This window comes from Pygocentrus nattereri, chromosome 8 (genome assembly GCF_015220715.1).
Source record: "Pygocentrus nattereri isolate fPygNat1 chromosome 8, fPygNat1.pri, whole genome shotgun sequence".
In the NCBI taxonomy this organism is placed as follows: domain Eukaryota; kingdom Metazoa; phylum Chordata; class Actinopteri; order Characiformes; family Serrasalmidae; genus Pygocentrus; species Pygocentrus nattereri.
The window spans coordinates 15,703,917-15,724,398 of NC_051218.1; the positions used below are offsets into that span (position 1 = coordinate 15,703,917).

The following is a 20,482-nucleotide window of genomic DNA, read 5'->3' on the forward strand; positions in this document are numbered from 1 at the left end:
GGGTCCTGTGAGCAGCATGTACGGCACAGCAGTCTACCTAACCTATATCGCTCGTCTTTCAAACACACCACAGCAGCCAGTCTGCCTTATAACCCATCCCACTCAAATACACGACAGCAGACTGTCTAACCTACATCACCCCTACCATTCAAATATACCACAGCAGACTGTCTAACCTATATAACCACTCCCTTACAAATATATGACATCAGTATATCTAACCTACATCCCCCCACTGAACACCACAGCAGCCTACTTAACCTATATAACCTCCTATTAAAATACATTACTATCTATCGTACATCACCTTCTCATTCAAATGCACCACAGCGACCTACCTAACCTCTATCACCCTCCATTCATCACAGCAGCCAATGTAACCTACATCACCCTCACTGAAACACACAACAGCAGACTACCTAACCTATATCTCTCCATATTCAGACGCACCTCAGCATCTTAGCTACATCACCACCATTCAGCCTGTCTAGTCTGTTCAAAAGCACCACAACCTATTTAACGCACATCCTTCTAGCTCCGTTACACGACAAGCTGCAGCTCGCTAATTACCTTCGGTTGCATAGTTGTGGTCCCGAAGGAAGCTGTTGTTGATTTTGCGGTTGTCAATCTCCTCCTCCATTTAGGATCCCGTTAGATCGGCAGTTTAAGGCGGACATGCAAGAACCCATCGTGTTCCTCCAGCATCAGCAGGCGGTGGGCGGCTCCATGGCGCTGCGTGTCAGCACGCCGGTGGGTCGTGCGCTGCAGGTGAACGATCCGCGGCTGCTACCGGCGACTCCTTTCCTTCCGCATCGACCGCCTGAAATCAGAGAGGCGCCCCAGCGCGCGCAGCCGGAAAAAACACCAGCCTTCAGCGATGCGCCACGACTTCAGACGGGATGCGTTGCCCTGCTGTCTTCTCTCGAGCGGTGAAACGAAGGAGAGCGGGTTTGGCAGGCTGGGGGGACGAATCGTCGTAAACGAGGATTTGAGTTAAGACCGGATTAAAGGGGGAGGGGCTGAGCTCTGCGCGCTCGCGCCGTCTCTTCAGACGCGCCTGGTGTGGAGCTGTTCCTGATGAGCCGGTTGAGGATTTTTTGTGGCTCCTAACCGCTTTTTGCTTTCTCACCCGCTGCGTCTCAGAGCCACAGAGTCACGGCTGAGCCTAGACCCCGCCCACGGATAGCACAAGCCCCGCCCACTTCACGCCGGCGCTGTCTAGTGCTGAAATGACAGCACATGTCAATACGAGCTGGTTACCCACTCGAGTGAACCACCCACCCCCAACAGAGCACGAGTCATCACTGAGAATGAAGGCAATGTAGTGCATCCGTAAATATCTGTCACCGTAGCTGCACACAACTACAGCACTAAAGCCCAACTTTTTCACCAAAAATAGGAATCCATGATCTACAGTTGCCAAATAAATAGGTCTCAGTTATTATAGTGTGGCTATATTCTATTTAAGACACAACCTGACACGCCTTAAACAATGAATTTAACAGCAAAACTTATGACAAGAATTTATGGTTTTAGCCTATTACAATGCATATACATATATACGCAATACAGTAGAAACATGTCAGTTTTCATTGTGAGAGATAAGATAAAGAGAACACATGCATAAGAAAAGGGGCAGGTGTCTCACTGTTAAAATCTCCAAATCCCTATTTCAGACAGACCCTTTCACGACAGCGACTCTCCTTAAATGATGGCAGACCAGACGATGATTAATTCGATTAGGAGCCTCGCCGTTGGCGCATTAACTCAGGGAAAATTTGATTTCCATGCTGCTTTTAATACTAAACTCTGCAGGGACTTTCTCTGCCCCACGCTCTCTCTAAAGACTCTCAGGTCTCATCTTCTGCATCTTTACTACACTAATCTATCCCAGGGCACTGCCTAAAAATCTGATCTGCAATTCATAAAGCCAGTTAACACACAGGAGTACTTTATATGTGTACTTGATTGTCTTCTTTTCGAACCATTATCAGTGCAGATTTGCGGTCTGAAATGAGTCTATATAAAAGGCTCAGACTGTATAAGGTTTTAGATATTGTGCCCTCCACTCCATGCTATGCCATTTCTAGGAGACACAACTCAAAGCACCTGGATCTGAGATATGGAGATCATGTTATCATGAATAGATTTTTTGGCCCTGCATTGAATATTCTGAAAAAAAAAAAGTGGAAAGTATTCTCGATTCACGTTAGAAATAGTATTTTTAATTGAGGATTTTAAAATAGCCCCTATGATTTCTGTGAGTGAGCTAGAATAGCTTAAGCAACAGAACACAATTCCAACAGTCGTTTTGTAAAAGAAAGCCTTGTTTCAGGGTTGATTCTCTTTTGAAGCATCACAACCCTGACATACCTCTGCTTTCACATCACCTCACTCCCCTGAACACTGTCCTTATCATTATTTAATCACGGTGACGAAAAATCAATGATTTTCTGTCAAGCGAGGGGGAGGCTGCAGCTGATGACAAATTCCACCTGGCATCTTTTAATAATCAACAGGGAGGGCTGGTATCTGTTGGTCTGATGATGAAACGAAGGAGGATGGGAGGGTTAGGATGGAAAGAGAGTGGAGACAGATTGCAGAAAAAAGAGAATGACCAAACAAGAAGAACAGAAAGACAGCACATGTGAGTAAAGAGGTAGGCTGTTGCGCTGTGTAATTACAAAGATATCTGGAAGGGCCCATTAGAGGCAGCAGTCAGATCAGAGGTAGTACTTTAATTACACCATTCTATACCTTTACCACATCTCCCACGCTGAAGACACAATGCTTTCTCCATTGCTATTTCAAAGTGCATGAGCCTGCTTATAGCCTGCTGTCAGCAAATCTTATAAAAGTCATTCTGTTAATATTTAAAGAAGACCTGCCACTATTATTAAGAACTGAATGTTCTACTGAGTATTTTGAGAATTGATTGAGTAATGAGAGTTTTTTAAAAATGGAAAAGCTTAACTGAACAATAACAAACCACTCATAGCCTTTCACAGATTCCAGAACACATTATTGGTGAAAGATAAAGGATGCCTTCAAAGATAATTATAAAAGCAGAGTTGAAGAAAGATATATATGTTTTTTTGATCATATACTTTTTAAAAGTAAAGCTTCCTAAATGGTTCTTGGTTTGGGCATATTGTTGTACAGCACTGCAAAAGTCAGAAACCACCCTTCACTTTTGTGATTTCCAGTCAAAATGGCCATTAAGAACAAGTTATTTCATCTTTATCCCCTGAAAATCCCAGGATTATTACATACTAAGGCTTATTATTCAGTAACTAATGGGACTGTAATGCAAACTGACTGAGCTATTTTTAAGAAGCGTGTCATAAAACTTTGGGCCCACCAGTGAGCCCTGGGTATTTAAGCAGTTAATGAGATTTTTCTGGGGAGATTAGATATAAGATAATCCACTTGCATCACAACCACCCACAAGACCTGGTAGACCACCAAAACTGTCACCATCAGATAAATAGTACTTAAAGCTTTCATCTTTCAGAGAGAGGAGAGAATCAAGCTCCACTTTTGCTTCACAGCTGAAAAATCACAGATGTTTCTGTCCATCCTTCCACTGCAAGAGGACAATTCAATGCTATGGGTCTGAAAAGATGTGTAGCTGTCTAGAAGATGTTACTGAGAAAAGGAAATGGACAATTTGCAAATCAAACAAAAAGGCTGCTGGTGTTCTCAGAACAACAGACTGGCCATTTTTAACATCAAAGAATGTGTTTGTGACATCTTGGATTACGAGAACCAGAAAATACAACTTCTAAGACTGAAGTTGCAGATTTCTTTGAAAAACTGAAAGCAAGAACAGAAGCTGTAAAAAATGCACAATACTGTCGGAAATACCTTCAATGGGCATAGAACCACTACAATATGAGGATATTCTTCAAACTTAAAGGTTCTTACCTCTCACAAATCTCATTTACAAAAAGCGGTGTTTCTACAGCACTGCTCCAAATAATCCCTTCTGGGACTTTTAAAGAGTGTGCAATGGAAGTATCAGACCTCAGTATGTTGCATTGTTGCTGTTAAAGCTTGAGCATCAATCTCAAACAGTAAACTAATATACAGATTCAGTTTTCCCTCACTGCTCTTGCTGTGGAGAGGTGCACTTATGTGTGAATTTTATAATAGTCTTCAAGAATTTGAGCCCTTGGGGCTTTCTTTGTCATGCAGTTTAGCCCATGCAATGATGTGCATCAAGGCTGCACCATGAAACAGTGGGAACAATTACATTGCCATGATATTTTAGTCATGGCCAATTACTTGCATTGATTTGTAGTAATTGTCTGACTGGGGGTGCCTCCCTGTACCTGCCAGTGAACTCATGCAGCATCCAAAACAAGTTAGATATTCTGCACCAGCAAATGAACTGGACCTTGATTGACAGCAGTGTTCGAGCTTGCTCTATCGATACCTTGTTATTGATTTCATTCTGAATTAAATGTTCTGCTAAACTGAGCACAAGCTGTTCAATTATTATTATTGGATGGTTGAGCATTTACGTGGGAAGGTTATTACCTTAACTAGTGGTCCAAAACAAAATTCTGCCAAATAGCTCATTAGCTCGCTGCCAGACGGCCCTGCCTTCATGTTAAGAGTCGAAGCCTTGCCTTAAAGTATTCACAGTAATAGGATTTGCATGGGAGACCATCTGTATGGTGTGCTGGAGAAAGACTAACAAACATTCACTGACAGAGAAGGCTGAGAAAATCCCTTTTTCAACCTGCTGTCTCAGCTGGACCTTAATGTAAGAACTTTACTAAGCCTGCCCTACTGGTCACTAACACGAAACACACAGAGAATCAATGAAATCTATTCATTAAACCTGCTGGTTCACATAACATTGTGCAAGATGTAAATTGCTACAGACCAGCCTGGCTTCTGCACACAGAGCGAACATAAAACATAAAATGGGAAACATTATAAGGAGGTGTATGTGTATGTGAAAGAGGGAGAGTGAGAGAGAGAGCAAGTGAGAGAGCAACAGAACCAGATTTCCGATTTCCGACTGATGGAAGTTTCTGGAACGCAGCTTCTCCACTACAGATCACATCCAAATCTATATGAACTCTAATTGTTTCCACTGTTGATTATACACACCTGAATATATTAGAACTGCGTGGATGTAAAATTGACTTTTCAATGTTTAACTTATAAGTTGTCTGACCAGTGGTAGGATGGTCCCCCCTTTAGATGTGAGTCTTGGTCCTCCCGAGGTTTCTTCCTCCTCCAGCTCTGAGGGAGTTTTTCCTTGCCTCAGCGCTCACGGGGGTTCTGTATATTCTGTATATTATGTTCAGTGTTTTGTCTGATTCTCTGTGCTGTGATTCCCATTTTTGTAAAGCTGCTTTGTGACAACATCAGTTGTAAAAAGCGCTATATAAATAAATTTGATTTGATTTGATTTGATGTGTAGTTTTGGTTGAGAGCATTAAACCCAGCCTGGAGGCAAGCCTCTTTGTCAGCCGGGTTTACATGTGATGTCATTCCAATTAAAGCACTGAGCGGATCGCTCCATCTCTCTGTTCTCCACTGACATTTACACTTATCACCTAATGAATGAGCGCATACCGCACAATGACAACTCACTAGTATTGCACTCACTTCAATGGTAAGAGATAGAAGCAATGCACGTTGCACATGAGAGACGTCCACAAATATTCAGCACCCATGTAACAATAGACACACACCCACACACACACATGCATATACAGCACTGTGTGAGAGTCATAGACCACCATTCATGTATTTGAATTCCAGTCAAAAATGGCCATTAAATACAACTTATTTACTTTTCAGCAAAAGAAAAAAAGCTGAAAACATAACAAAATAATGCTGAAGCCTCAACAATGAAATATAATATCAAATTTTTCAATATTTATTGTGTTCACCTTCAGCCTTAATTACAGCTTCCTTTTTTCAGGAGACTTGCTTGTTTTTCAAAGAAATCTGCAGGGATATTTTCCACACTTCCAAAGTTCAGGCTTAAAAGTTGGTTGCATTTTCTGCTTCTCTTGATTCAAGTAAACACATGCAGTAACATTGAGGTCTGGACTCTGGGGTGGTCAGTGCATTATTCTGAGAACACCAGCAGCTTCTTTGTTTGTTTTGCAAATATTCTATTTGTTGCCTCAATAATGGCTTATTTACAGCTCCACTGTCAGACCCATAGTGTTGAGTTGTCTTCTCACAGTGGATGGATGGACAGAAACTTTTTCCACATCTTCCTTTCTACTACCTACTTTCCCCTTCCATATGCAAATATATTTTCTTATATCTAATTTTCTCAAAATAAATGAATAAATAAATAAATAACAATAAACAAAGGGTGCTCTCAGATTCTGCACAGTACTGTATATATGTATAAAATGTAATACATTATTATGTTGTCAGAACATCGCAATACATTAACAGAATACACTTTATAGAAACACCGCTTTATTTCCAGGCCTAAAATCTGATTTGCTGAGTCAAGTAAAGTACTCCATATGCATACACACTTATGACTCACCACACATGAATTCTGAGTTAATGTGCCACGTCACTAAATCACATTGATGTAAGAACCTGTTTCTGTTTAAATGAAGCGGCTGACAATTAAGTTTTCAGTGGCTCTGAACTGGAGTATTTACTAAAGAAGTCACTGTAAAGCTGCAACATGAAGAGTAAAACTGGGATGCCTGAATGTCTTACAAGCTTCAAATGTCTTTTATGTTTGGTTAAATCTGAAAACAAATGTGTGGCACCATTAGCTTGATGCTAACACAATATAGGAATTCTCACTAATTCGGATTATGAGTACAGTGGTAATTTGGTTAGCAAAAAAAAAACAAAAAACTATGCGATACTCTGAATTAGAAGCTTGTTTAGAAAATCCAAGCAATCCAGTGACATTAGACGGGAAAATGTACACAGGACAAAATGTATTTTAGTATTAGGTTTAGCACATGGCAGATGCGATTATGGAAAACACCATTCATATCTTCTCATAGAAAACCTGCTTGTTCGATGTATTTCATAATAATGACATTTTTCAGAGGTCTATTATGGGTTCTTGTCTTCCTTCAGCAGTTTATGGCTGCTTGGTTACAATAGCATATATTGAATCACCTACATTTCATGGTAGAAGAATTATTCATTGTGATTATAAGTAATTATAACAAATAATTTACTGAAAAAATGTGTATCATGTCATATTTTATGTTGAGTCCATTTTATAAAAGCAGTATGCCACTTGAAGTTGTACGTTACAGAGATTTTAGGAAGAGATGTTTTAAGAATGCCACTTATCTGTGATTACTCCACAGTAACACATGGCTACTTGTGGCTTACTCATGCATTTTCAATACATTATGTTTTTGTGTGGGTACATACACACAAGCATGCTCACACTTACACATACACATGCATACACACCTATGAAAGTGAAATACATTGTCATGTCAGTACATTCCAATATATTAGTAGTACATATTATATTATATTGTATATTCGATAGATTTTCCAGGTACATATACATAAGCATGCTTACACACATGCACATATATGTGCACATACATGCACAAAAAGGCTTTTATTTCGCAGATCCTTTTTCCATTCAGTGTTTTAAAGCTGCCCCCGCCTCCAGCACTGACAGTATCGGGCATGGCACTACTCTGGGGGAAATACTTTACCATCACACTGGTTGCTAGGAAACTGCTTGTGGTGCTGCATTGCTATGCAGCACAACAGCTGTCTACATAATTGGATCATTAAAAACCTTAAACGTCATAATTCCCCTCACATTTATCCTAATGCAGCTAGAGCGGATCAGAACATTCAGAACATCTTTTCCAACATAAAGGTTAATAGCCTGGACACCGAGAATTACTCCTGCAATGACTTGCTTATTTGCTTATTTGAGGGAGCAGCTATGAACCTACACCTAGAATGCAGATGAGAACGCTGACATTACTGTAAAAATGATTTTACTAACTGCCCTGAACAAGGACTACTGTCCTGGGAGAAGCAGGGAATTTCCATACGTGCACATGCATAATTTATTTGTCCATCACATCATGTCATCAGGCTGAATTTTACCTTTCCATCTCTATATAATTGCAGAGAATATTCAAGCTGCGGCGTGCTGTTCAGAGATAATGGACGCTCCTCATTTCAGCACATTGGACAGCTCCATTCAGCTTGCACAGCACTGTCAGCAGGTCACAGGTTTGCCAGTAATATAATTGGGCTGACAAACTGGTAAAAATGCATTAGAAAATAGGGCAAGTACAACTCATGAAGCTTTTAATTTCTCTTTTTTGTTGTTTTCCCCATGCACTGTCCAAATTTCAGTAGTTCCTCTCATTATGTGTAATCTGTTAATTGTGGCTAGATTCCTGTAGCAATTATCTGTAATTACACCGACCGCCTATTGCTATTTTGCTTCCATAGAAGCAAGATCCCTTGTATTTTTTGTCTGGTAATTACAGCCTAAAAGCCATGGCTCTTCATGCTGGCAGTCAAAAGGACCAGGAGCTTGTCTGGGATCAGATCAGTGGAATAGCTCGACTCTAATGATGAATATTTCAACAGAATGAAGGCGCAGATAGAACAGAGGGAATATTTGCCCATAGCCATGTTAAAGAAGACTCCTAACAAGCACTACCATAAGACTATATATTTTTTAACCCAGCCCAGCCCCCCGTGTCCCCTGGCCTGACACACACACACTCCCAGTAATCTGCAGGACAATCCTATTTGGCCGAGCAGCTGCCAGCGGAGATCACAGGGAGGAAGGCTGCAGTAGCCGTACCCGCAGGGATGCCAAGCTGTCGACAGACGACCCAACACAGGCCACCCGCTCTGGTTCTCTTTTTCTTTCTTTCTTTCTTTCTTTCTTTCTTTCTTTCTTTCTTTCTTTCTTTCTTTCTTTCTTTCTTTCTCATGTTTGCTCACTATTGTTCACTGTCTATCTGTTATCTATTATGCTGTCTGGTATATATTTTTTTTCCATAACATTGCAATTTTATTAAAACTTTGAAACCACATTTTTATTGCCATTGTAAAATGCCAGCTACCTTTGATATTGTGTGAACAATTTAATTTCAGACAGACCCATAGAGGTGGCCCACAATTACTTGTTAAATTAAAGGTCCCACATAATGGGGAAAGTTCCTCATATTATTGCAAGAAAAGAGTTTGATGTAGGATTCAAATGTTGGTAAAATTTCTGAATTACACTAGATCCAGTCCAATTCACTGTTACACTTGTAAAGTCACAAAATTCAATACATTTACTTATGTACTTAAAAAGTTGTACATAAAAGATGATTTGTCTGCCATTTTAGTGCATAGTGAGCTTAACTATATAACTATATATATATATATAAAACATGTGCCATAACTTTTGCATGTTATATTTTTTCCCATTTTGTGTTTATTTTTTAAACAAACAGTTAGTACCTTTTCATTAAAATGTACAACTTTTGTATATGACTGTATATACAACTATTCAGCCTATAGTTTAGCCCCACCCATTCAAGAAGAAGTTATAAGGAGTATGTCAGCCTGGACTACCTATTAAATTAGGTTTGATACAAGGCACCCAATTAAAATAGAGCTCTTTATGTTAGAAGTTTTAAAGGTGCAGTCTTAAAAATTGGATTAATTTTAAAGGATAAAGGTTGAAAAACTGGCATGTAAAAATGTATTAGGTCTGTTTTTGGTACAGGGAACCACACAAATGTCATTACTGAACCTCAATTAAAAATAAAATATGAGAAATGTAGGATATGCCTACATAAAAGTACATAAAACTTGAGAACATTTTTTCTTTCTCATATACAGTTACTATTTCCAAGATGAGGTTTTGTTAGGGCAGCGACAATATCTCACAACCTCACCCCCCACCCCTCCCTCTACCCTGAACCCAGAGGCTGTTTTTGTTATGCGGTCTTCCAGAGCTCTGTCTCTCTTGGCCCTGCAGAGTTTGGAGTCAGATATCATGCTGACAGATACTACTATAGTCAGTGTATTTTGGCTTGAATGAGTCAGACAGCAGAGGAATAGAGCTGGGCAGTGTACTACCTATGAGGCATATCAAATGCATCAGGCATGGTATGAGCTATATCAAATCACACATTATAGACATGGCTGGGAATAGCACAGGGTCACTGTTCACTACTTTTGGTTGAAGAATAATATTGCCAACGCACAGCTGTAGCTTCTCAGAACCTCATCTGTCGTTGATGGGAGACTAGAAGAGTGATGCAACAATCATCTGACATCTTAACTGCAAGACATTTTTCATTGTAGCTTCATAATATGAACAAAATCACCACACTATGAATATATGACTACATATTGTCATTGCAATAGCACTGCAATATAATAAAACACACTTAAATGTAATGTTTAGAGACGAGCCGCATTATATACAGCACATTATTTACAGAAACCAGCCATCATTTATTTAATGTTATTCATTTTTCAGGAATTATTCCTGAGGATTACATGTAAAATAATCCAAATGCATAAGAAAGGGGAAAGCCAAATGAAAATGACAAAACTGCAGTTAAAAAAAAAAGAATTAAAAGAAAAAATAGGGCTCATAACAAAACCAAAACTGTCACCAGCAGAGAAACAGTCTTTAAGGTCTTGATAGAGATAGGAAAAAATCTATATCCTAAAATCAAAGCCTAGTCTCACTGAAGTACCCAAAGAACTGATTGGTTGGAGGATGATCACAGAACACAGCATTACAGCATTTATGCTAACAATAACATATATATTTATATATTTACACACATTATATGGTCAAAAGCATGGGGACACCTTCCTAATTATTGAGTTCAGGTGTTTCAGCAACATACATTGAACTCTGACTTTAAAAGTGTCATAGGTCTTTGCCTGTGTGTGTGTGTGTGTGAGAGAACCAAAATTTTGTCTTTATTTTTGGCAATAACTGTGTTGATGTAATTTTTAATGTGGAATTTAACCAGAGTGATTGATTAGAGGCTCATTTGCAAACTGAAGACCTCTGAAGTATCAGTATTTGATAGCAATTAGCAGATGATTCATTGTGCAGTTCTCTTTTTAGTGTAAGACCACATCATTTAGACCAGCTTTGAAGACGCCCTCCTATGAAGAAGACCATACTGTGCCAGTGGAGTGTGAGGGAAATGTAGGTGTTGGTGTGTGAACAGTAAATCCATGCTACGCTGAGCACGAGTGACGGATAAGAACGGGCTGCGCCATATGGTGTTGATAATGTAGTAGCCAGAGACACCAGCTTGTCCTTTAGAAAGGAAGATGTCTGACTGGAGGGGTCTGTAAAAAGTGTGTGTATGTGGTGGGGGCACCTCAGTCAATGGGATGTCATTTACACAAGTGTCCACCCCAAATTACTGACGATTTTCTCTGCTGGAGTTATACACATTTAATTTGTATTCATCTTGTTTAATTATTCTGTTAATGTATTATAACATGTAAAGTGTTGTCAGGCATACAATATTTATTTTATTTACTGTTGTGTGAAAATGTCAGAAACCACCTTTAATGTGTGTGTATATATATATATATATATATATATATATCCTTCCACTGTGAAAAGACAGAGTGAAAGGATGTCTAGCTGTAAAGAAACCATTACTGAGAAAACAAAATAGACAAAAAAGAAGTTTTCTCAGAACAATAAAATGACCAGCCCAGTGTCCAGACCTCAACATCACTGAACGTATTTGGGAAGACTTGGATTGGAAGCAGAAAATGCAACCAACTTCTAAGACTGAACTTTGGAGCAAAATATATCCCTGCCGATTTCTCTAAAGACTGAATAAAATCATGGAAGCTATAGCAAACGTAAAGAGTGGAGATAGCGAACACTAAAGAATGTGAAATTATTCTTTCCTTTTACTAGTTGTTGAGGCCTCTGTGTGATTTTCTGTTAATTATATGCTTTCTCGGTTTTTTTTCGGATGCTGAGAAGTGAATAACTTGTACTTACTGGCTGTCTTGACTAGAAATTGAATAAATGAAGGATGGTCTCTGACTTTTGCACAGCACACACATTTATAAATGTAATGTACATTTTGCGCATATTACAATAAAAGCTTTATACGCTGTGTATTATATCATTTATTAATATTATCTTGCATTAGCTGATGATTAGCCTTCTTTGGAGTTAAGCATTAGAGAGACAGAAAAAAAACACAAATGCTTTTCACAGCAACCATGATGAGTGTGGATTAGAATATAATGATCTTTCACTTTCAGATTTATTTCCTCACCTAAAACATGAACTAGTCGGTGATTAACACGAGGCCTGTATAACACTACCATCTGCAGGCTGGATGCAGCAATTACTGAGTGAACTAAGAGACTCAATGACTGCTTTTAACTGTGGAGGGCGCTATATCCTCAACATTTAATAAACGCTGGCGTGTTCCAGCGCACTTACATCAATGCATTTACAGAGCAGAGGCGAGTAGAAATTCACACTGTGCTGCTATATTTATTGTGTGTCTATTTCCTTCCTCTGTTCCTCTGTGCGATAAAGGTAAGATCTGCAGAACTGCAACAGGGGAAAACACACACAGAGCTATCATTATAAAATGCCAGGACATGGGGTCATACATAAAGTGGGGTCCAAAAGTCTGAGACCACATAAAAAACATTGGAATTTTAAATGTAATTAAAATTTTAGAATGAAAAAAGGTCACTTAAAATGAATATTAAACATTTATGGTATGTTTAAGGTTGCCATTCAAACTGAAGCATGCTGCACACTGTCATTAAAGCAAAACGAGGGCATACCAAATATTAAGAAATTCTGAAATGCATGCCAAAATTTCAAAGATTCCACTTTTTACTCAAATTGTAAAACTGATCATTTATAATGCAAACCCTTCTTTTTGTTTGATGTCTTTCAAAGTGAAGTGTTCAAACCTGTGTTTGCTACTCATGTACTGGCTAGCACTTTTCAAGTTATAATTAAGTTATAGATTCATTCAAGGCAAAAAGATTTTAGTCTAAAGTCTCAAATGTGTTTTCAACTCTGACTGTGAACCAATTTGGCAGGACGACCCATACATGTAAATATCAGTAAGACTTTTCTAGGCCTAACCTTAAACTTAACCCTAATCTCAACCTTAGTTAACAAAAAAAACAAAACAAACGGTTTTGCCCTTTATGTTTTAAACAAATGAAACGTGGAGCGTTTCTGTAAAACTCCTTTAAAAAGTCATCAGTTTGTTGGTGCTGACACTTGGTTAGGCCTGGTTTTCAGTGGTTTGGACATTTTCGTCCTGAATATCTGTGAAAACAAGCACAAATACACACACAAACATGTGCAGTCACATGCCAAAACAGTGTCTTAGCCTCACTCGAACAAGTGATGTCCTTGAACCCGAGTCTTTAGGGAGATTTAAATAGAAGCAATAGAGCTCTAGGCCAGGTCCACTGAGTCAGCAGCTCCACATATTACATACCAAACATGTCTCTCTCTCTCTCTCTCTCTCTCTCTCTCTCTCTCTCTCTCTCACACCTTTGGCACTAACGCTCTGCTTGACTCAAACTCACCCTTGTCATGTCACATTACACCATAAGCAAATCATGACACTGTCACTGCTTCCTGTCTACAGGGTTGCGTAAGACGCAGTGTGGAGCAGAGAGGCCGGACTGCTATTAATCTAAGCTCAGGAGAACACACAGGCCTGGATCAATGATGCTCTGCAGTTCATGCACAGAGGCAGACAGAGTTCAGGGTAGAGGCCGTAGTAACACTTTTCACATGAACACTTCCCAACTCAATCCACATACCTGAATCAAGAGCATGGCAACTTGGCTTTGGGTTACTTTTAGGGCCCGACCAATACAAAGATTTTGCACCGATACTGATAGTGATACTTTAAGGCACATGTGTCAGGAACTAGCCCTCTTGGGCCAAAACAATGCAGACTTCAGCACACTACCTCACTAAACACACCTGATTCAGCTCAATATCTAATCATCAAGGCCTTCATGAAGGGAATTCATAGTGTAAGATAAGGGAAAACGCTAATCTCCACAGCACTTTGACCAAGAAGGACATGCCTGTTTTAAGGTATGATATGTAATTATATTTAATTTAATTAGAATTTTGATACAAGAAGGATAACTATAATAATGGCCAATAGTTTTAATAGACTCCAGTAACATTAGTTAAACAGCACCTACTGACTGATATGCTTGTCACTTGTCAAATATGATTAGTTTGCATCTGTCAGGTTTCTTAAAATGTAAAAAAGTGTTAAATAATATAAACATAAAACAACAGTTGTTGTCTTGATGGGATGCATGGCTTCTGTATCTTCATGTGATGGTCATGCAAGTTTCATATTGAAAAAGAGGGTGATTCACTCCCCTTAGTGTCCAACACTAGGCTGCTCAAAACAGCATCATATTGCTAAATGTGGATTTCTTATATAACATTTAAAGAGATCTTATTATGTCCACCGACGCTGATAAAACCTTAGTATCAGCCATTTTACTGGATAAGTGATTCATCAGTTGGGCCCTAGAGGCTTTAGCTCCAAAAAAGAAAGCAAACCTAGTTTTGCCAGCAATATAATATGCCAATATCAATCCAAATCTGTATATTTACAGCTTACAGCCAAACACTGAATATTTAATTTCCTTTTATCTTTCACATGTGAGGAATATGGATGCAAAACATTGTATTTCTCTTATTGGATTTCTTGGTCGATATCTGCAGCAGGCCTAGTCTAGCTGGATGGGGAAAATGAGCTAAAGATTCATTTTTATATTTTAAAATTTTTTCAGTCTAACCACTCTCTACTTTGCATTGTGCCACTGAGGGTGTGTCAGAGTGAAATTCAAACCTCCCTCTTTTCTTATTCTTGCCTTTGGCAGGAAATTTATCATTGCTGTTGGTTGTTAAGCTCTGATATCTCAGGCCAGCATTCGAGAGCACTTCCTCAAACACTGCATGTCAACATTTAGAGGGCGTGTGAAGGAAGATGAGCTTTAATCCATAACTCTTGTGCTGCTGTGGAAACATAAACTTGATACATTTGACATGAAGCAGCTGTTTGTAATTCCCTCAGCACTTTTGTGCTTTTATGAATGGAGTGGAAAAAAGCCATTTGGAAGCAGGCTATAAGGCAACGTGTAGTTGCAGAGCAGTAATTTTGTTTAATAGTGGGACTAGTGAGAGTGCACGGGGTAGGGGTGGGTATAAACCCAGATCCAGAGGAAGCTTTCAGCTCTGTTTACTTTTCCATGCATAGTGTCGATACTCACACAATTTTTGCAGTGTTAGTATGACAGTATGTGCTGCATATAAACACACACTCACTCCACAGCTTATATACACATCTCAAAGCACAGTAATACACAGACACAATGGTTCTCATTGGTGTTGATGGTGTCACTCATTCAAATGCACATACACACACACACACACACACACACACACACACACACACACACACACACAGTCACACAGTGTTAGCCTTCCGTCTGTGTTGGCATGCTGCAGGAGTCTCCTGGAAACACTTACACTGACACTTCCAAGTCCACTCTCTTCCAGTAGCTGCTCCAAAATTCAAACTCCAATAGTTCTGACATGACATTGTGTTTAAAGTTCATTTTACAGCATATTACACAACATAAGAAATAATAATAATATTAAGCAAATAGTTTGTACAATTACCCCCCTCCCCTTTTCCCTTCCCCTTTCCCCTTGCACATGATACTGGATAATAACATCAACATCATGTGTAATAACTACTTTACATTACTTTTCAATAGAATTGCAAATTTTACTTTAAATAATGTGCAATATTGCTATTCTACTTTTCTAATTTAGTTGACTTATTTTTTGCAACAGAACGTGGAGTTGCATGTGAAAGATTCTATTAAATCTATTCCTAACCCTAAACCTAACCTCAAGGCAAACCCTACAGCTACTCCTAAACCTAATCCTACCCTTGTTGATATGTTGTTGATAATCAACTATCACCAGAAAGTTTGTTAATCATTTCAGCATCTGTAGATCATCAATAGGGGGCCATAAAAATAAAGTGTGACCCATTTGTTACTGTATTTTTTTTAAATAATCATTTGCTATAATAAGTTTTCTGGCACTAGAATTTCCTCTGAGATGAAAAAGTCTATCTTATATTAAATTATTATTGTATCTTACCCCAACTGACCACTTGCAAAATTCTCAGAAAGGCCTGCCTTTCTTAATTAAAGCTCATGTGTTAAACTTTCAGCTCAGGCTAAGTGATAACATTCGTATATCACTTACATTAACAGAATAAAAAGCTGCGTGGTAGAAAGGAAAATTTGGAACCATATATTGGAGCACATTTGAAGCATTTTTCATTCAAAACCAAACTGGCTTTACAAGACATTCAGTGCAGACCTACATGTTTGAGAAGTGACAAAGTATGCACATACCAAAAAAAAGCCCAGGCTTATAATACGCAAAGGCTTATTATTCAGTAATTACAGGGAATGGTTCTATATAGCATCAAAAATGGTTCTTGCATTGCTACAAGCTTGACATTGTAAAAATAGTACTCTATGGTGCTACATAGAACGATTTATATATAGAAGCATGTACAACACATTCTTCATCAATCTGATGAACAATTTCACCATGCAAAGAACTGTGTAAGCATGAAATGGTACTCAAGGTTCTAAATAGAAGCACTGCCTTTACTGAAGAACCCTTGAAGTACTGTCTTTTTTAAGTGTGTAGTTCTGACACTGAGCTGTGAGTGTGGTTTTCCATAGAATTTAATCTAAAACCTTTCCACCTTCCTCCAGATGATTAGGATGACTTGTGTTATGCTTTACACACTACTCAGTAACACTTTTCCACCATTTCTTAGTCTAATACTTCTGACTAATTTACTGCTACTGCTGCTCTGACTGTAGATGTGTTTTACCAAAGTTTTTCCTTCACTTAACGCAGGAAGGAAGGTTGGGAAAAGAATGTGAATGGCTAAGAGGTGTATCAATCATAACACAACTGCCTCAAAAAACGTTCTGTTATATGTAACAAAGACAGACATATTTCATTTTTACACAACACATTTTCAGCCTGTCTTTATACTTTAGAACTATACAGACTGTTACTGTGCATAAAACTAATGACCTCTATATAGCTCTAACAGAGCTGCTCTCTTCTTTCAAAATGAGCTGGGAAGTAAGCGGTGCATTTTGAAATCTTCACGTTTACATAACATATCAAACTCGTCAGAGAGGACATTTTTCTCATGAATATGATTTTTTTCCATGATCATGTCATTTCAAACAGACTTGCTTTAGTAGCTTCAGACTCTGAATGACAATCTGATATCTAGAAACATGTATATCACAATGCAACTAGTTGTAGCAGTTATCATGAGGCCTGAATTTTGCCCATACCTATATTTTTAAATAGAATATAACATGTAGGTAAAAGTTGTAATAAGGTATAAAATTTCTCTCTCTCTCTCTCTCTCTCTCTCTCTCTCTCGCTCTCTCTCTCTCTCTCTCTCTCTCTCTCTCTCTCTCTCTCTCCACAAACAACAGAAGCTCTGGCCTTTGCTGTAATGTAGTCCAAAATTAAAATTCTGAGATTCTTTTTATGTTTCCTGGAGAAAAAAGCAAAATAAAGGCTGAAATGCTTGAAAGAGACATGCTGAAGCACAAGGGGCAGCCGAAACAAGCCGTAGCGGGGGCTCAGTGGAGAGGTGCTATTGTAGGTGTACAGACAGCAGTGCACTCTGTGCAGAGAGGTGGTATTGTGTGCATGCTGCTTTTGTCTGTAGTCTGGGTCATCTGGGGCCTGAGTAGGAGTGTGGAACTGAAGTCCATGAAAGCCCTATTCTCAGAACGTCTGCTTTCATCTTCCTCCTGCTTGTTTAAAGAAGGTCTTCTATTTCTCTTTTTTCTGCTCACACTCATTCATGATACCACAGTTCAAGCTGAACACTTTATCTTACCGTCAACCTTTTTTGAAAGTTTAGTTTGGCTAAATATCATTGCTGTCATACGAAAAGCTAGTATGTCTGAAACGGTGACTTGAAAGAAGGAGTAAAATCACTTCTACATTCAAATAAGTTAAAGCTACATTGTGTAAGATTTGGGGATTTGGAGACCTCTCTGGTGGAAATGTGTAATTGCATGCAACGTGTGGAATAACAGTTGTTAACATGAATTGTGCTTTGAACCCCTATCCCAAGCACATAAACCAAATTAATGTGTGTTGAAAGAGTATTCAAAGAGAACTCAGTCAAAACTTGGTAAAGGTTGTCTCTTCTGATTATATAAGTGAACTATCTACTATTGTTGTCATATCTTCATCAGTATAAAATTAATTTTGCATTCGAGCTAGAGCTTCTTTTTAAGTCTGTGCATGTGACATTAACACATAAAGTAATATGATGTGAACCGGCATTCCTGACTTTAAATGATTATTTCAGACTTTCCATGGCGCACGCACACAATATTCTAGCATTTTTTTCACCTGACTCAGTAATGTGACTTCTTTCAATTGAAATAAATAATTTTGAGATTTTGACATTGACAACAACAATATATTACAGAAAAGAACACCGAACACATTTGATATACAGATATGTTTGTATGTAGTGCATGTGTATGAGCATGCATCCATTCAGGCTTCCTGGAAGTGCATGTCCCAGATGTGCTCTTCACTCTTATCCCCCTGACTCCCATTCAATCATGCACAGATAATCCTTAAATCCCAAATCCTACAGGCACTCGGAAAACATGAGTATAGAAAAGCAGAGTAGTGTCAAAAGGAGGATTACCAGATACAGCTCCAGTAATAGGCTGTGTGCATAAGAAGCTTTTGACCAAACCAGATTTCTCCCATAACGATCAAAATGTAAACAATGGCACATAGGACAAAACAGGTGTGACTTTCAGGGAAATCCCTTTGTCCACAGAGGAAATCAAATGAAACCCCAGCAGGGTACAATGATCACTCGCTCATACAGCTTCATAAAGGAGCCAAGAAGCTGGAATGCAGATGCCACCCCTTCAGAAAAGGTATAATAGCATAATAGGTGAGATAATATAATAGGTGATTCACTGTAATATGCTTTTACTTTCCTCCTACTCCTTAATCTCTCCCATCTAGAGAAAGAGAGAAAGAGGGAGAGAGAAAGAAAGAGCCCAACGAGATCCCACCCACAGTATAATGTTTTTTTTCAACAGTATTTGATTTCAATAGTATTTCAATAGATTTCAATAGTATTAAAAAAATACAATGTTCAAAAGAGCATTGAAATATAAACTCTGTTAGTGATATGGCCCTCAGGGTATCACTGATCAAACTAAACCAAATGTCTGTATGCATTCTGAGTAAAGTGTGAGCAGGTGGGACTTCTACTATGTACACACCCAAAATCAAAAAACGACTGGACACTTTTTCCTGAAGTCATGCTTATGGTTTATTTTAGCAGGCGGTGCTGCAACAGGCATTGAATAAGTTCTATTTGTAAACTTTTATTTATCTGACCCAAACCAATAGTATGTAATTAAAGGTCTGCAGACTTAGGACATTTTATCACATGAAATATCTTGACCTCACACATCAAACCTGAAAATATGTGTATTATCACACCCCTACTAATATAAGTCTTGCTTCAGGATCAGAAATCAAAACATTTTCCTTGCATACTATGGTTAATTTCCCTGAATGAAGCACAGCATCAGTGTCACGCAAATTTGACATTTGTGTGACTTTTGAGTTGTATTGTTTGTATTGGTTGTTTTAAATAAAATAAATAAAATTTGGCTGATTGACTATACCTGCATTTAGTGGAAAACTGTATATATTTTATTTTTTGTTAAACTACTTCCTTAGGCTCTGTCAAAGTCATGTCCTGATATGAAGCCAAGAGCCCTAAATGTTTGATCTTAAGATGCTGTCTTAGTTCTGACTCAAATTAGTTCTGACCTGCACAGGGCACAGAAGTGGCCCTGTCCCTGTCCTTGGTGCTGAAATCAATATCAATACAAACCAAGATTTGTATTCATATGACATGAACATTGTACCAAGGGGATTGTTTGACTTACCGAGTAAAAAAAATTCCCAACATTAATTGCGACTGCATTTTATGTTGAAGTAACAAAGTCTGTATATGCTAACTCCATTCTATTACACTAAGTATATGTTACGAATGCAGTAATACACAAACCAACGGCCTATATGACATAACTACAACACTATCATTTATCTACAATTTTTCATTTGAAAACTGCAAAAACAAGTTCTTTAAAGAAAATGTTAGAGCAGGGAAGCTGGGTTTGACACACATCTCTCTCTCTTACACATGCACAAACACATTGCTTAATCTGGTCTCTCTCAGTTTCTCTCCTAAAACAGTACAGTCAGGACCTTCTATAAATACACCACATGCTGAGAAAGGGTGTGTGTGTTGAGGGAAGG

At 38.5% G+C, this 20,482-nt stretch overlaps 1 protein-coding gene across 3 annotated transcripts in view; it reads right to left on the minus strand.

The window, feature by feature from the left end:
• The window catches only part of LOC108417198 (serine/threonine-protein phosphatase 2A 55 kDa regulatory subunit B beta isoform), a 67,698-nt gene that overhangs the window by 34,257 nt on the left and 12,959 nt on the right, over positions 1-20,482 (minus strand). Inside the window, exon 1 of one of the 3 annotated variants that reach the window (XM_017689891.2) lies at positions 571-1,148. The exons of the other annotated variants lie outside the window; for them this stretch is intronic. Coding sequence (XP_017545380.1) covers positions 571-640 — 70 coding nt within the window. The 5' untranslated portion in view covers positions 641-1,148. Of the gene's footprint in view, positions 1-570; positions 1,149-20,482 lie in introns of those variants that run through there. 3 annotated transcript variants of the gene reach the window in all.